A 16,684-nucleotide genomic window follows, 5' to 3' on the forward strand; every position below is an offset into this window, starting at 1 on the left:
TGAAGGCATTTGGGGTGATAACTGTCTACGGAAATATGGATGGAATGAGGTAGATAGAGCACTGTTATATAGATTCACTGATGAGGAAATACATAATGGCCTTAAGTGACAGTACATAGAATTTAGATTAAATATTTGGATAAACTTGATAACACTACAGATATCTAGGGGATTAAACCAAGTTTTCCATGTTTTAGATAAACACTCAGAGCTAAATGAATTCCTCTTTGTTCAGGAAGTATATGGTGGTTAATAACTTATTGGTGGTTGTCCTAGGAGATATTCATATTCAAAGTAGGTGCTAAAAATTTAACCATAATTATTGACCAATTTTTTCAAGTGTGGAGAAAGCATTAAAAGTACAAAATAATAAGTCTAAGTTATTCCTACAAACTAGCCAATCTCTATTTGTATTCTCATAATGCACTCTTTTCTCTCTCTCTCTCTCTCCCCCCCACACACACACCCTCCACTCAAAATCCTTAGCTGTCAATGTGTTTTTCTAGTACTTAAGTACTTACCTATTCTTCAAAGTGTTTTTCTACAGTTTTTATTATTCGAGCCACACAATAGACTAGTAAGGCAGGAAAGAAAAGAAGCCCTGTTCTAATTTTACTGATTGGCAAAGTGAGATTCAGGAAAATTAAATTATTGCACTGTATCACATGACAAGAAAGTGGCAGAGCCAGGATGTCAGTCCAGGCCACGTGCGTGTGCTCTGCATCATGCTGTGAGGAGAAGCCTTAGCAGACTTGTATCCCTGTGAGTACTACCACACTTAAATTTCCAATAGCTGAGGAATAGGGCTGTCAGGAAGTCGTGTGACCCTCAGGCCAGTCAACTCTGCCATCGTGCAGGGGGCTAATTCACCACATGTCATCATGACCAGCACTTAAGCAACCTGCTACACTTGGCAATATTCTAAATGCTTTATGAAGCTAGTTCTTCCTATTCTCTTTCTTCTCAGCGCTAATATGACAGTAACTCACACAATATAACTCAATGCAATTATCCAGTGGGGGGTGGAGAGACTCCTACTGAATACGTAAGATTGACAGGTTAAGTAATGACCAACTGTGACTCCAGAGGATATTTTAAAATCTTATCAAGTACCCCTCTCTCGTATTATCAACTTTGGTGCCTTGGATTAGTGGATTTCATTTTGGCCAATACAATATAGGAGTCAGTTTTGATGGAATAAGTAGTTTGGGATGTTTCTCTTCTCCAGCAATTTAGAGAAAACTTAGTTTAGCAGGCAATAAAATATCTTTAGGACTGGAGAAATGAACTGGGAGTATAAACAGTCATATGTTGGCAAGGGAGAAAAAGTCTTCTTAGAGACAAGAAATATTGCTTTTAATTAACTCTTTGATGCTTTAACTCTAATAAAGGAGTATGATGCTGGAATATCATTTCATCCGAGGTAGCGTCCTTCGTCGCTGCCTCCAATGGCCCTGGCTGGACCACATTATACATTACTATGCTGGTGTCTCCATGGAGGGCCCAAGAGTCTTGCTCCCAGGTGCTGAGGTTCTCTTGGGGACAGAAAATGGTTACTGCATCAGTTAATGACTTTCCAGTTAGTTACTTTCTGTGAGCTCCTGGGGCTGCAGATGTTGTCAGCATTTTTAGACTCCAGGCTGAGTCGTCAATCATCTTTGCACAGAAGCAGATGGAAGGGGATGTGGGGGCAGTCAGCACAACATTAGAAATTTTTTTTTCCAAAAGCACCGTGGTTGATGGTTAGGCCAACTTTGTGGAAAATGTTAAATAGTGATGATGATAAGAGAATGACAATTTAGTGTTTAACTCTAGGAAGCTGGTGCTTATAGGCTTTTGAGAATAACAGTCAGGTTCTGAATCACTGTTTTGCCACCTATTATTAGCCATGAGTCTCGTAGGGGCATAATTTTCATCTCTCTGGCCTCAATTTTCTCAGCTATAAAATAAAAATAATAAAAATAGCACCTGTGTCACAAGATTGCTGTGAAAATTATATAAGCTTTCCAGTGCTGAGTTTGATATCTGTCAGATAGTAAATGCTCAGTTAATTTTAGTTGTTGATTTTGTTATTGTCATTATCATTATTTTTAGTATGCTGTAGTTGCCATTGTCATTCCAGAAATATATTACAGTCTTCAAAAACCTAAAGCATCTCCTCTTGAAAAAAACAGGTCAGACACTGGATTTTGAACTTGTTAGGTATGCAGCAGTTTGATCATGGTGGAACAGTGAGACATGTGCTCCCACCCGATTAGTCACGGGACAGCAGGCTCTGCGCTCCATCACTCTGGTGGCCTTCAACTACTGAAGTGCTTGCTCGAAGTGCTGTTAACACTACAAAAACAGAGCCAGACCCAGAACTCACCGGCATTTTAATGTTGGTGGGCAGATAGAAAGTTTGTGGCCCCCGCTGCCATTTCCTGCACCCATGATGTTTGTAAAGGGCCAGAGGTCATGGCCCTTGAACCTGTGGAAATTGAAATTAAGAAATGTATGCTCTTTGCTAGACCCCAAGCACCTGCTGTGGCCTTGCAACTATCCAACTAACTCTTACACCCATCAGAACTCCTCCTCCCTCTTCCTGCCTTTTTCCTACTCAGCCTAAAGATTTCAAATGAGGGGCCCTTCATCAAGACAAATTTGGAGACTCATTTTAAAGAATTCAGCTTGGTAATTTTTAAAATATTGTCTATTCTTCTCCTTTGAACTAAAGGAGAAAATAAATAAGTGATATACTTGTATCTCAAGAGGCTTCATATTCAATATGTAAGTAATATTGCTCTTCTGTTCCTCACTCCTGTCGCCACAGGAAGGCTAGAGGGAGTAGGACACCACCTTGTAGCATCCCCTCATGTCTGAGCATAGCCAAGTTCAGTGGTTCAGCAAAAGGCAAGTGTTCAGTCAAGAGGTGCAAACTGCAGGACAGGTGCAGTGGTTGACACCGTAATCCCAGCGCTCTGGGAGGCCAGGGTGGGAGAATCTTTTGAGGGCAGGAGTTCAAGACCAGCCTGAGCAACATAATGAGACTAGGTCTCTATGAAAAATAGAAAAAAAATAGCTGGACATGCTGGCATGTGCTCGTAGTCCCGGCTACTCGGGAGACTGAGGTGTCCTGATACACATAAGCACTGCCTTTGTCTATAAGTTTCCTCATTTATGTCATTCATAGTAGATGGAGAGAGAATCAAACCAATCATCACGGATAAGTTAGTTTGAATTTATGTGCCCTTAATTTTCTAGGCACATGACATCCAGCTCTAAAAATCTCGTGGCATCCGCCCACACTTACGTTTCCCATGTGAGAAGGCCTCACGCTGCAGCAGTCCCTCTCTCCCATAATTATGTTTTGCATTTAAAGGCAAGGATTTTTTTCAAGTAAAACAAACTAAAAAATAGGTATACTTTTAAAGATCGAAAGTTGATTCAACAAATCTGGGATTTGGAATGCAAATCAGATAAAGCCATTATTGTCCAAAAATATGCCACTTACCTCTTTTCTGAATTTTTTTTTTTTGTCTTAAAATTGCAAAAGGCTTTTAAGTCTATAGTGGCATCTTTTATGTTGGTGGCTGAAACATAAGGGTTTTTTTTAAAGATTGACTCTATTTTTTATTTTGAAACATTAAGAAAAATATTAATTAAGTTGAATCGTATGAAATTTGCATTTTTGAAGAGCAAAACTGTTGAATACTGGCAATTTCATATGGCTCAACTATATAAAATTAAATGAGATTTATATTCTACCTCTCTTACTTAATAACTGTTAACATTCTTGTCAAAAGTGCTTCCAATCACCTTTTGAATGAAATAAACCATCACAAATCAAGCTGAAGTCCCCTGTATGACCACTCCAGACCCCCCACTCTCTCGCTCTCCAGGAACAGTGTTATCTGAGTTTTATGTATATTCTTCTTGTCCTTTGACACATGTGTACCAAGATGTAAATCTGTTTTGATTCATGTTTTTCCTACTCTTTAATATTACTTTAAACCTCAATTGTCTTCCCCCATTGTCAGGGAGAAGAAGGGTCACTTCTAACCAGCTTCTTCATGCAGAGCTGCTCTTAAAATTTCACTCTTAGTGTTTCCTTTTCTCTTTTTTTTTTTCTAAAAATTTATAAAATATTCCTTCATGAAACCTAAAGCTGTCTTTGAGAGTTTCTCAAGAAAACTCAGAGAAGACACCCATCTCCTGACTCTGCGGCATGTGGAGGGCAAGTCACGCCCAGATAACGGAGAGGAAACTCAAATTCTCATTTTTTGCGTCAAACTTCAACCTCCTCTTAATCCCAACTTTCACATCCACCAAGAAGAAAATGTATTCCTTTCAGATGCATCTATTCTCCTTTCGTCAGTGAGCGTCTGTTCTGATTTTAATAAAGTAGTGACATGACCAAATATAGAAAGAATAAAATGACCTATAAATGGTCACCAGGATTTCATGGTGAGACAAAATATGGACCAAATCAGAAAAGGAAAAATTCTCACCCACAATTCCAACCAAAGCAGCAAAGAAAACAAAGACAGACAAGACTCTCAATGTTTTAAAAGATAAAATTGGAAAGAACATTGCACTTGGCCCAAATTCCTCTGTTTGATCTTAATGGTGTCAGAACTTCTTTGCAAACTATTTTTCATAATATTCATTTATTTGAAGTAGTGTCACATCAACTTCCTCTCCAGGCTAAATAATTAGAAATTCTTTAGCCCTTTCTCCCATCCAAGAACTAACCAGGCTTGACCCTGCTTAGCTTTCAAGATCATATGAGATCAGATGCCTTCAGGGTGGTATGGCTGTAGGCTACCCCTTTCTCAATCAACGTCAAAGTTATAATATATACAAGATTTTTAAAGCTTCTTTGTTCAACTCCTGAATTAATTTATATATTCATATTTGGATTCCAATAGAAACTAATCTCTATAATATTATAATGCGGTACTAAAATCCATTTTTATGACTATGACATATTTGAATATTGAATAATTGCATTCTAGTATGTCTTCCCTCTTTGTTAGTTTGTTTTATTCTTACTACATTTGTATTGCAGCCTTCCTTGCCTCACATTAATAAGTGAGCTACAAGGATATTATAATCGCTTTTAGCAAAGAAAGATTCTGCATGAAATATTTTTATGACTTCTCAATATGGCAAATTTAGACATTAAAGTAAATCTCTCTGTCACAATGAATGTTTAATCTAGATTTTTGTAATACTAATAGATATATGTTAGACTGTATTTATTTAAATAAATGCCATTTTCCCCAGGGGTTCATAATCATTGTGATAGAACTCAATACACTGATGATCCAACATCTTTCCTAGATGTTGGTTATTCTTCTATCTAATGGCTGTTGTTACCACTGAGATTCCTTGAATAAAATATTCTCTCTTTTTGCAGCTGTTGAAATCTAGAATGCCCAAGAAAGGACTGGTGACTCAAAATGTATTCATAATCTGGAAACCTGAGCTAAATTAGATTCATAATGACATATCTTTTCTTAGACTATGTCTTCTGGTTTAATAACTACCCTCCCTATCTCTCTACCTTTTCTGTCTTCATTGAAGTTTCTTGTTTTTTTAATACTCCTTTAATTGTAAAGTCATCCAAACTATTTTTGAAAAGTTGTCAGGATCTGGAAAATATACTGAAAAAAATATAAGTATATAAAGAACCTGATACAATTTCAGTAGAATATTAAAATGGGAGGAACACCAGAGATCATCTACGATTGTATAATAGAAATATAATATGTGCCACATATGTAACTTAAAAATTTCTAGTAGCCAATTAAAAAGGAAAAAAGAAATAGTTATTTTTTAACCCTATACATTCAAAATACTATCATTTCAATATGCAATGAATATAGAAACATTAATGAGGCATTTTATATATTTTTTGGTACTAAGACTTTGAAATCCAATGTGTATTTTACGTTTTTAGCACATCTCAATGTGGACCAGCCACATTTCAAATACACAATAGCAACCTATGGCTATGGGCTATCACACTGGGCAGTGTTAACCCAGGCAATTGCCTTATTTTTATAGATGTAGAACATATGTCAAATGAGGACAAATGGTATACCCAGGGTATCAATGAGTCAGTGCCAGAGCCAGATCTAAACCCAACCTCCTGACTCCCAGTTCAGTGTTCTTTCAGCTCTGTTATAGAATAAACACAGTGATGGAATTTGGTCTAGGGCTTTGATGAGATTGTAAGTACTCATTTAAGATAATAAAAATCAGCTTTAGATGAGCACTTAAAAATTTCCAGACATTGTACTAGGTACCTTATTATTGCTACTTAAAACAATCTTTCAGCATAGAGTTTGTCCCCATTTTCAGAATAAGATATCAAAGCTCAGAGATAATAAATTACCTCTGAAGCAGCCAAACTTAGATTTGAGACCAGTTCTGTCTGACCGCAAAGCGTGGACCTTTTTTTCATGTATCCCTATGCCTTTTCTCTCCAATCCAAGACCCTCTGAGACTGCGACTCAAGTGTGGTCTAAAAACCAGCGGCATCCTTGTCACCTGATAGAAATGCAAAACCTGGAGCCCCACCCCAGACCCACAGACTGCATTTTATCAGGATCCCAGGTGATTCAGATGAAATCTAAGACATCTCAACAAAATTCAAATCTATGAATTGAAAGAATTCCCTGGGAAAATAATAGATTTATACCCTGTCAGACACATAGTAGATAATCAGAAATACCTTTTGGGTTGAATTAAAACATGAGAAGAAAAGAACTAGCTTGTATTCTTAAGGAAGTAGAAGCAAAAATAGAATTTTTAGTTAAAAATGAGTTTCCAGAACTAAATCTTGGAATTATAAAATACCTTATCTACCATCACAACACCTGCCTCCTTCTTTCTTCACTTCTTCCACTCTTCTTCTGTCATAGGTATGTGAGCATTTGTTCCCACCAAATGCACTGAATGATAAGGAAATGCTAATTTATTTGAGTGGAAATGTGTCTACGTTACACAAGGATATTTTTACCACACAAAAAAAGCAATGCATCAGCCAAATAGAATTGTCAAGGTGTGCAGTTAGTTCGTGGCAGGATTTGCAGCTCACCATGTTCTGCCTTCCAAGAGCCCTGTCCGTTCTTGAAAATGGCCTCTAGCTGAGATCTTTGATGTTCCTAAAAATGGCTCTCGCTACTGGGTCAAAGGTTGACTATGTATTTATCCTGAGCCTCTGAGCCTCTTCAATCATGTTTTCAGTATTTCCTCACGTGCCATAATGCCCTCAGGTTTTCCTCTCATTCAGAGTAAGGCAGTTAATTAAGCCGGCATTAATAAGCCTGGATATTTTGGGTGGAAAGTGAATGATATAAGTAGCACAGGTCCTCTCTAAAAGGTTGGATCTCTGTGAACCCTGCTTAGCAAGGTGTTTTTCCCTCTTTCCCATTTCTTAACTCAATGGGGCGTTGCTGGCTATTTTTGTGCTTTAGAAAACAACAGCAGTGTGATGTATAATCGCAGGGCCTCTAAACAATATTTCATTGTGTCGTACAGGGATCACGCAAGCTGTGTGTTAAGGAGATGAACAGTGGCATGGCGAAAAAACAGGCGTGGCTGATAAAGAACAAAATCAAGGCTTTTTATGCTGCAGTGGCGGCGGACTGTTTCAGAGATGGTGTCCGAAGTCTCCTTCAGGTAAGACTGGCGTTGAGGGAATGAGCACAGAGGCAAAAGACAATTAGTGCTCCATGTTAATAAGGCTGTCAAAGTGAATGGCTGTAGTTAGGCAGCCCAGCATCAGAGATCAATGCAGATGGTTAAGGAATTCATTTCGAATTCCTGGGGATAGGCAAAGCTAGAACAAAAGCAGAGAGGTTCTAATACAATGAACTATGAATGATACACTAGAAATGGGAAATTAGGTTGCCTTTGGCCACCAGCATACATTCTGCCCCCATACTTATTGAAATGCAAATTTGTTCTGGTGCTTGACGACATTCAGGATGCTATTGAAACTTCAAACTATTTTTACATCTCATCCTGCATATAGCAACGCTCAAGTCAGGCATTCTTTTCCTTTTTTCTTTTGCAAATGGTGTGAGGGTAGCTGCTAGACTCAACTAAATTAATGCATGGTGATCTGGGCGTAAAATCTCCCTATCCTCCTGAATTATTTCCAGAATGTTGAATAAAATGTAATAATCTCTACAGCTCAACCTTAAATCCATCTTTTCTCCCTGGTTCTTTCCTTTTTCCTCCCCTTCTTTATAAAATCTTTCCCTAGTTGCAATCTTCCTAATTTAGAGTGCCAAAAAATCCTTAAAACAACCCCAACAGTCCCTCAGACATTGTAGGGCTTGGCTTTCTAAACATTTTGGCTTTAATATGATTGAAAAGTCCTGATTCTTTGTATACCAAATGGTGCATTTGGCTTTCAGGGTTGCCATGTCTAGGAGTGTCGGCATTCAGGACTGTATCCAGGTAACCCTGATGGTTATGCAGACAGGAAAGAAAAAATATTGGTTAAACTACAATATTGTGAAGATTAAGATTATGCGATGCATTCCTGTCTCTAATGTCCCTTAAGAACACTTGCGAAGTAGCTGCACATGCAGCGAAGCCATTTCTGAAAGACCTATTACCCCCAATGAGCCTCTTTTCATCTGTTATTAATTTACTAAACCATGGAAATAGGTATTATTGCAAGATGCTGATTTTTCTTTCAGTAGCAAGTTATTTTTCAGTAGCTCTTTGGTTAAATATGTTGGAAGGGTTAGATATTTAATATAAAATTGTCACAGAAGATTTGTAAAATAAGAAAATTTTCAACTAGGAATGGAAATATAGACATAGAATAAGAGCAGGGAGAGAAAATACATAGGTATAGAGAAGAAATCTTATATTAATCTGGAAGAAATGGTAAAAAAAATTGAACATGCATAAATTCACACACATTTCTTCAAATAAAATTAGAATACAGAGGGTTTATAGCAAAAGGCAGGACAGAGTGGTATTAAAGGAAGCACTGCCAACCACATCAGTTTGGATAAAGCCTTCTTTGCATCTAAGAAATTATGGCACACATTACCACATCCTCATGGAAAGACTACATCCACGCTACCATACATTTTCCAAGGGCCAGATGATGTTCTAAAGAGCTTCTGGGCTAAGAGCAATACACCAAATTGTTGAAGGCAAAGTTTATTTCAGGAACCTTCCATCACTGCCCATCTCCTTCCACTTGCTACTGTCTCCTCTAAATGTCAAACTCTGGTCACTTCTTTCACTATTCCCATGGCCCAGAGTGGCCTTCCACCACTCCCACTGCTCTCCTTATCTTCACCCACCGACACCTAATCACTCTGCAAGACTGAGAACAAATGCCATGTTCTCTCCCACGACACTGACCGTGAATTCTGGTTCAAGTTTTCTTCCTTTGTGCTTCCATATGTATTTCTATCGCATTTGTACCTATGTTAGAATTATTTGTGTATATCTTGTCCCTTCCACCCTATCTGGCCCCTTAAGACCGAAGAATGTCCTTCACTACTTTCCCACCACACCTAATGTAGCACTTTGCAATTAATAGGTGCTTCATAATATTGCCAAATTAAATTTGATTAACTGGAAGCCATATCCTGTCATCTAATGGGGAGAAACAAAACTTCTGATATGTAAGATGGCTATTAATGATACTGTCATGCAAGAGGATCAGGTTTAGGAAACATAGTTCAGTCACTCTTCAGTAAATAATATAAGTAGAGGTTTCAGTGATCCTTTATGTAAGAATTTTCCAAACATGAATTTTATTGCTAATGACATTATGGATATAACAGGTGGAAACGAGCTTTGAACCACTAAGTTACAACATGCATAGCAACAGTTAAGCTGACCCTCACTTGATTTTAAATTATTGAACCATTTTAATGAGTGTGTCAGAAGAAATGCAAATGACTACTAATTTAGAAAAGCTACATTTCTGTCATCTAAAATCCATTTATGGCTGAGATGATTTAGAACTAATCTTTCTATTTTATGCTTGAGTACGGGCATGAAGGACATGCACTAAAATGTAATCTAATCTTCAGCATCTTCAGAACATTACTTCAGTGCTCTCTGGGACATTATTTTTCATTCGTGGTGGTAGTTTCCCAGTATGGTAAGGATTACCCATGTGTTTATGTCCTCTCTTTAGGCCTCAGGCTTAGGAAGAATGAAACCAAACACTCTGGTGGTTGGATATAAAAAAAACTGGAGGAAAGCTCCCTTGACAGAGATTGAGAACTACGTGGGAATCATACAGTAAGTGATGGCTTTTGAGACATGTTCTTGTTTATAAAGCACTAACTAGGGCAGTACATAACTTGTACTTCACATCACACTGTTGTGCTGGATTAAATTGCCTGAGAAGAGCACATTCCCCTGGTGCTCTGAATTCTTTCCCAAAGTGAAAAAACATCGCTAATGATAGAACCTGAGGGAATCAGAGTGTCAGAGGAGGCAGGGTGGGAGAAGCATTAGTGTCAAAGAAAAAAGTAAATGTTTAGAGTTACAACTTTAAAATCTATTTACAAGATTAAAAGCGAAGGACTGCTAGGTAAGGAGAAATTTTTCTTTAAAAACACCTGGAATCTTGGGTTGGCTGGTGTGCCCAACTCAGTCATTGTCTTCTTCTGAGCCTTGGATAATTTGTTTACTGTCCCAGACACCCATATCTCTCTCTGCTGATAGGAGGCTCCCATACGCCAGGTGCTTCCGCTACCAGGTGTAGCAGCATCAGTTTGTGTGCAGAATGAGAGTCTTAGATGGTATGTGACATCTAATAGTTAAATATTTGAAGACTCTTAGGGTATAGGGAATAATGATAGATCTTACAACAGCAGTCCCCAACCTTTTTGGCACCAGAGACCGGTTTCATGGAAGACAATTTTTCCATGGACTGGGGGTGGGGTGGTTTCAGGTGGTTCAGGAAGAGTGGTTTCAGGATGATTCAAGTGCATTACATTTATTGTGCACTTTGTTTCTATTATAATTACATTGTAATATATAATGAAATAATTATACAACTCATCATAATGCAGAATCAGTGGGAGCCCTGAGCTCATTTTCTGGCAACTAGACAGTCCCAACTGGGGGTGATGGGAGACAGTGACCGTAAATACAGATGAAGCTTCGCTCACTAGCCCACTGCTCACCTCCAGTCTGTGGCCTGGGGGTTTGGGGACCACAGCCTTAGAGGACTAGCAGGCACCAGGTTAACATACTTAACATGAATTATCCCATTTAATTCTTATAAGAAGCCATGGAAGTAAATACTATTATTGTTCCCATTTTACAAGTGGAGACATAGACATTAAAAATTAGGTAACATATTGAAAAATCACAGAGCTCAGTAAGTGATGGAGCTGGGATTTCTACCCAGGACTATCTGAATTCAAAGTTTAAACTCATGACTACAGTGCTATGCTACCTCTAAAAGCACATATATACCCGAAGTATTACCTGGATTGGTTCCTTCTTTTGAGTGAGAGAAAATAAGTTATACACATAGGGAGAGAAACATTCTAGAAAATTGAGACTTTCTTCTAGGCTTGAAAATACTCCACCAGAAACAAGAGGGGCAGTGTAAGCGATGCCCAAGAGGCCATCTCTTATGTCAAAACCCCTAGAAATGGAAGGTTTCCTTGTCTGGGGTCTGGCTGCCTTCTGATTTCATACTACAGGATACAGAACGGGCCCTGAGAGGTACAGCTGCACTTAACAGTTCATACTACACAGGGAAGAAGTTCTCACACCTTCAAAACAAACGTATGCTTAGTGTTTCTTACAGCAGTTTATCTTCTCTGCTCCTGTTGTAATGAGCATCACATTTACCATTATTTTGGGAAGATTTATAAAACATATCAACAAAAGCATTCTTCATTCTATTGAAAAGAAGCATAAGAAAATCATTTTCATTTTCTGAAATTATAGGCATTACTGACCAAACAGAAATTCATTTAATAGTCTTTCTAATGTGAGGAGCCTATATATTAAGTGCACTGTGTTTCTCAAATATATAAACCCTGAATGCCGTGTGCTGCCATCTGGCTCCTGCTGGTGTTGTAAGTTCAGTAGGTTAAGCCTAACCAGGTCATCAGGATCAGAGTTTTACCAGGCGCAGCAAACAGCGTATTTACATATTTAGAATCACTGTGAGTGATCCAGACATTCTTGGAAATGGCTTAGGTCTGCCCTCTGTTATCCAGAATCTTCATCTTCATATCAGCTTCACCTTGGGACATGAAAAAGGTAGAGGGAAAAAATTGAGTAAATAGGAAGAAATGTGTAAGTCTTCAGACAAAGAGTCCATGATTCGGTACAGAATTACCTGGGACTGTCTGCCAGCCTTTCTACTGTCCCAAACATTCTAGAAATGAAAAGGGACCAAAATAATCAAACCCGGTAATACTGAACCAAGGGGGCCTCCGGGTTTTACAATAAATGAAAAATTGGTCGTCTTGGTAGTAAAGTTCAGTCCTAAGGTGGCTCAAATTTGTAATAATATAAAACTTAGCTGGATTGGTAAAGTTAAATGACTTTACTACCATAGCCATGGGATTAATACAGAAGGAAGATAATCATGCATCTGTACTGCACTTCCCTTCCCCACATTTTGTTGCTTTATGACTTAAAGCACGCTACTATTGTTAACCAGGGGCATTTTATAAGAGTATAGTATTTTACCATTTCTACTTGAATAAAAGATGTTAAATCTCTGTAATAGTCTTAAGTATGTTCTAATTAAAATTATAATCTGGGCTGAGTTTAGTGGCTCACGCCTGTAATCCTAGCACTGGGGGAAGCCGAGGCAGGAGGATAGTTTGAGCTCAGGAGTTCGAGACCAGCCTGAGCAAGAGCGAGACCCCGTCTCTACTAAAAATAATATAGAAAGAAATTAGCTGGACAACTAAAAATATATATAGAAAAAATTAGCCAGGCATGGTGGCGCATGCCTGTAGTCCCAGCTACTCTGGAGGCTGAGGCAGTAGGATTGCTTGAGCCCAGGAGTTTGAGGTTGCTGTGAGCTAGGCTGATGCCACTGCACTCTAGCCCGAGCAACAGAGTGAGACTCTGTCTCAAAAAAATAAATAAATAAAATAAATTATAATCTGTATGTATTAGTTTTCAATGGCTGGAAACACAAATTACTTCAAATTTAGCAGCTTAAAACAATACAACTTTATTTTCTTATAGTTCTATGGGCTAGAAGTCTGACATGGGTCTCACTGAGCTAAAATTATGGTGTGGGCCAGGCTGCATCTCCTTTGGGAGGATCTAGAATAAATTTCTTACCTTTCCTTTTCTAGCTTTTAGAAGCTCCCCTCATATAGGCATGGCTAAGGCCACCTTCCTCAATCTCTAAAGCTAGCAGTGACCAGTCAAGTCCTTCTCACATCACATTACTCTGACATCCTCTTCTGCCTCCTAATTTCACTTTTAACTACCCTTGTGTAATCCAGAATAATCTCCCCATCCCAAAGTCCTTAACAAAGTCTCTTTCGCCACACAAGAAAACATAGTCACAGGTCCCAGGGATTAGGCTGTGTTTGGGAGCCATTATTCTACCTAACCTTACCTAACAGAATCCATTTTATTTTATTTTATTTTTTTTTTTTTGTGGAGCACATTGTGTACTTTTTGTAATCAAGGACAATTAGAAACAAGATTTGTGTTTGAAGAATTTGCTTTGTGGCAACTTGTGTTAGAGTGGAGCTATTTTGTTAAGTAAAGATTGTTTATAGTTTGAATCGTGAGTAGATATTCATATTGCACTGAACTTATATCATTATCTGAAAAACTCAGGTGTACTTTGGTTGTTGGAAACATGTTTGCATGCGGTGGAACAATCACAAACTTCACTGTTTCTGGGGGAGGATGACCTAATGGCAAGTGGTCTCAGGTTTTAGGTCCATGGAAGATTGAATAAAGAAACTCTCAAAGAAAAATTTTCAAATGACTCCAATTATTAATTGGCATGCTTCCATATTTAAGACCAGGAAACAACATATGCTACAAGAACAAAGATAAAGGGAAGAGAGACTTTATTTCTCTTTCATATTATCTAATTCCATTGAATTAGATGTAGAGAAGGAGCAAGAACCATCTTCAACTACACAGTGTTGCCATGAAAAAGTGTTTCTCCAAATGGCCTGTCCAGAGTCAATGGTAATAAAAGTTCCTTAGAGGAAATGGAGATGTTTTTAACCATGAACTTGATGTCAGAAATGTTGCAGAAGGAGGCCGGGCACTGTGGCTCACGCCTGTAATCCTAGCATGCTGGGAAACTGAAGCAGGAGGATTGTTCAAGCTCAGACCAGCCTAAGCAAAACCAAGATCCCCATCTTTACAAAAAAATAAAAAACTTAGGTGGGCATGATGGCATGCATCTCTAGTCTCAGCTACTCTGGAGGCTGAGGCAGGAGGATTGCTTGAGCCCAGAAGTTTGAGGTTATAGTGAGCTATGATGATGCCACTGCACTCAAGCCCAGGTGACAGAGTTAGACCCTGTCTCAAAAAAAAAAAAAAAGTGTAGAAAGAATCTTCCTTGGAGAGTTTGGCTAATAATTCCAAAGGGTGTTTGTAGCCTATAAACTCTCTGTTATAAATATATCATTGATTATTTTGCTCATCTATAAAAGATTCAATTATTTTGAAAGTATGTGACAAGCCTTAATCAAAATTCTAGATGACAGTCTCATTTGAATAAATTGGTCAGAGTGAATGATTTAGTTACCTCTACCCAGAATATATTTTAAAAAGACACAAAAGGAAAACAAACAAACAAAAAAAGCATCAGCTCTTGGCTATATTCTAAAGTGGATTTTAATAGTTTCATTATATCAAAATCCTAGAAACATGTTTAATATTAATGCAAATCTTGAGGATGGAAGGAGCTGTTTGAAACACTAACCACTTTGCTTCTCCTTTCAGTGATGCTTTTGATTTTGAGATTGGAGTGGTCATAGTCAGAATCAGCCAAGGGTTTGACATATCTCAGGTTCTTCAGGTTCAAGGTATGTACTTTCTTTATTCAACCAACAAGTGTTTATTGAGAACCTACTCTGTGCCTGACGTTATTCTAGATGGTGAGGCTAGAGCAGTGCACAGTACAGACAAAACTTCCTAACAACAGAGCTCACCTTCTAGAGCTGGCCCATGGCACATACACTTCCTCCCTGACTTTCTCCATTGCTAACACAAGTAGTCTTGGACTTGCTAATCGGAAATATAGAGTAATTCAAACTGGTCATCAATTATTTTTCTTATCACAAAACCTCAAACCCAGCATCAAGGAAAATAAACACCTTCGGTAAAATAAACTGCCAAATTAATCTCTGCAAGATGTTTTGGAAAATGAAGATTAATTCTTTCCTCAGAAAAACATGTATTTTGCTTTTAAGAATCCATGAACTGGTTAGTTGCTAACATGGAAATGAGCCTGAATGTATCATGCTGTGAATCACTGATCTAAGTCAGAGGCAGAAACACTAATTCAGATTAGTGACTCTCTGTTTTTTCCCTGTAGAGAACTGGTATACTTGCTTAGTCGTAGAATTTAAACATACTCTCTAGTGTATAAAATAAAGAACACATTTAAAGAGTTACCTGAAGATTGCAACAGACCACAATTCATGACTTATCTGCTCAGCTGAACTTCATAATAGAGTCCATTTAAGCCATGACACTAAGACAAAAGTGTGCCTTTTGAGTACCTATTATGTACCAGGCATAGTATGGGTATGGGTACTGGGTAGACTAAGATTAATAAATTCTGTCTGTACCCTTAAGAGACGCACAGCCTAATAAGGGAAGTGGATATATTATTAGTGTCCTAATAGGTATAAATAAAGATGTAAGAGAAAGAAAGAGGGGGTTCCTAATGCCAAGAGGTCTTTCTCGAAGGAGTTACCTTTGATTTGAGATTTTTTAGATGTGTAGGAGTTAACACATTGTAGGCAATGTTGACAAAGAGAAAAATAGGAGAGAGTTTGGAGAATGCATTCCTGGCAAAGAGGAGAGCACCTGCAGAGGTGAAGACAGGGGATTATGGAGGAGTGGGACATGTGGGCAACCAAAAGCAGTTTAGTGTCACTGAAGTGAAAAGCATAAAGCAGACAATAGTGAGAATCGAGGCTGACAATATAAGGAAGATCCAGGCTTTAAAAACCTCATTTGCCATATTAAAAATTATGGAGCACATATGTAGATGATGAGGGACCATCAAAGAGATTTAAGTGAGGGGATGACGTGGTCAAGCTTGGCTTTAGATCTCATACTCTTTCAGTTATACGGGGCAGGGACTCAGGACTAGAATGGAAACAGAGACAAACCAAGAAGAGTTCATGATAATCAAAGCAAGAGAACGTGACAGCTTGAACTAGGGCAGCCTCAGTAGGGATGGAGTGAAAAGGACAGAATTGAGAGGTACTTCAGAGGTACAAAGAGTAGCATTTGGGAACTGATTGGATATGTGGGGGGTTATGGGAAAAGGAGGAATGAAGAAAAACTCCTTGGCCGACTGGGTGAATACCAATGGAAATGGGAAATGCAAGAGGAAGTGTATGTTTATCAAGGAGATGCCTCGCTCAATTTTAAACAATCTCCTGTGGGAAAACCTACTGGAAATGTCCAGTAGGCAATTAGATAGTCCTAGTCATGAAGGAGA

General features: G+C 38.3%; 1 protein-coding gene across 4 annotated transcripts in view; it reads left to right on the forward strand.

Annotated features, from left to right (window-relative positions):
* Positions 1 to 16,684, forward strand: part of SLC12A1 (solute carrier family 12 member 1) — an 86,907-nt gene that overhangs the window by 44,325 nt on the left and 25,898 nt on the right. For all 4 annotated transcript variants that reach the window (XM_045528566.1, XM_045528582.1, XM_045528573.1 and 1 more), the window contains exons 18-20: positions 7,531 to 7,671; positions 10,172 to 10,278; positions 14,950 to 15,032. In XM_045528566.1, coding sequence (XP_045384522.1) covers positions 7,531 to 7,671; positions 10,172 to 10,278; positions 14,950 to 15,032 — 331 coding nt within the window. The remainder of the gene's footprint in view (positions 1 to 7,530; positions 7,672 to 10,171; positions 10,279 to 14,949; positions 15,033 to 16,684) is intronic.

This window comes from Lemur catta, chromosome 1 (genome assembly GCF_020740605.2).
Source record: "Lemur catta isolate mLemCat1 chromosome 1, mLemCat1.pri, whole genome shotgun sequence".
In the NCBI taxonomy this organism is placed as follows: domain Eukaryota; kingdom Metazoa; phylum Chordata; class Mammalia; order Primates; family Lemuridae; genus Lemur; species Lemur catta.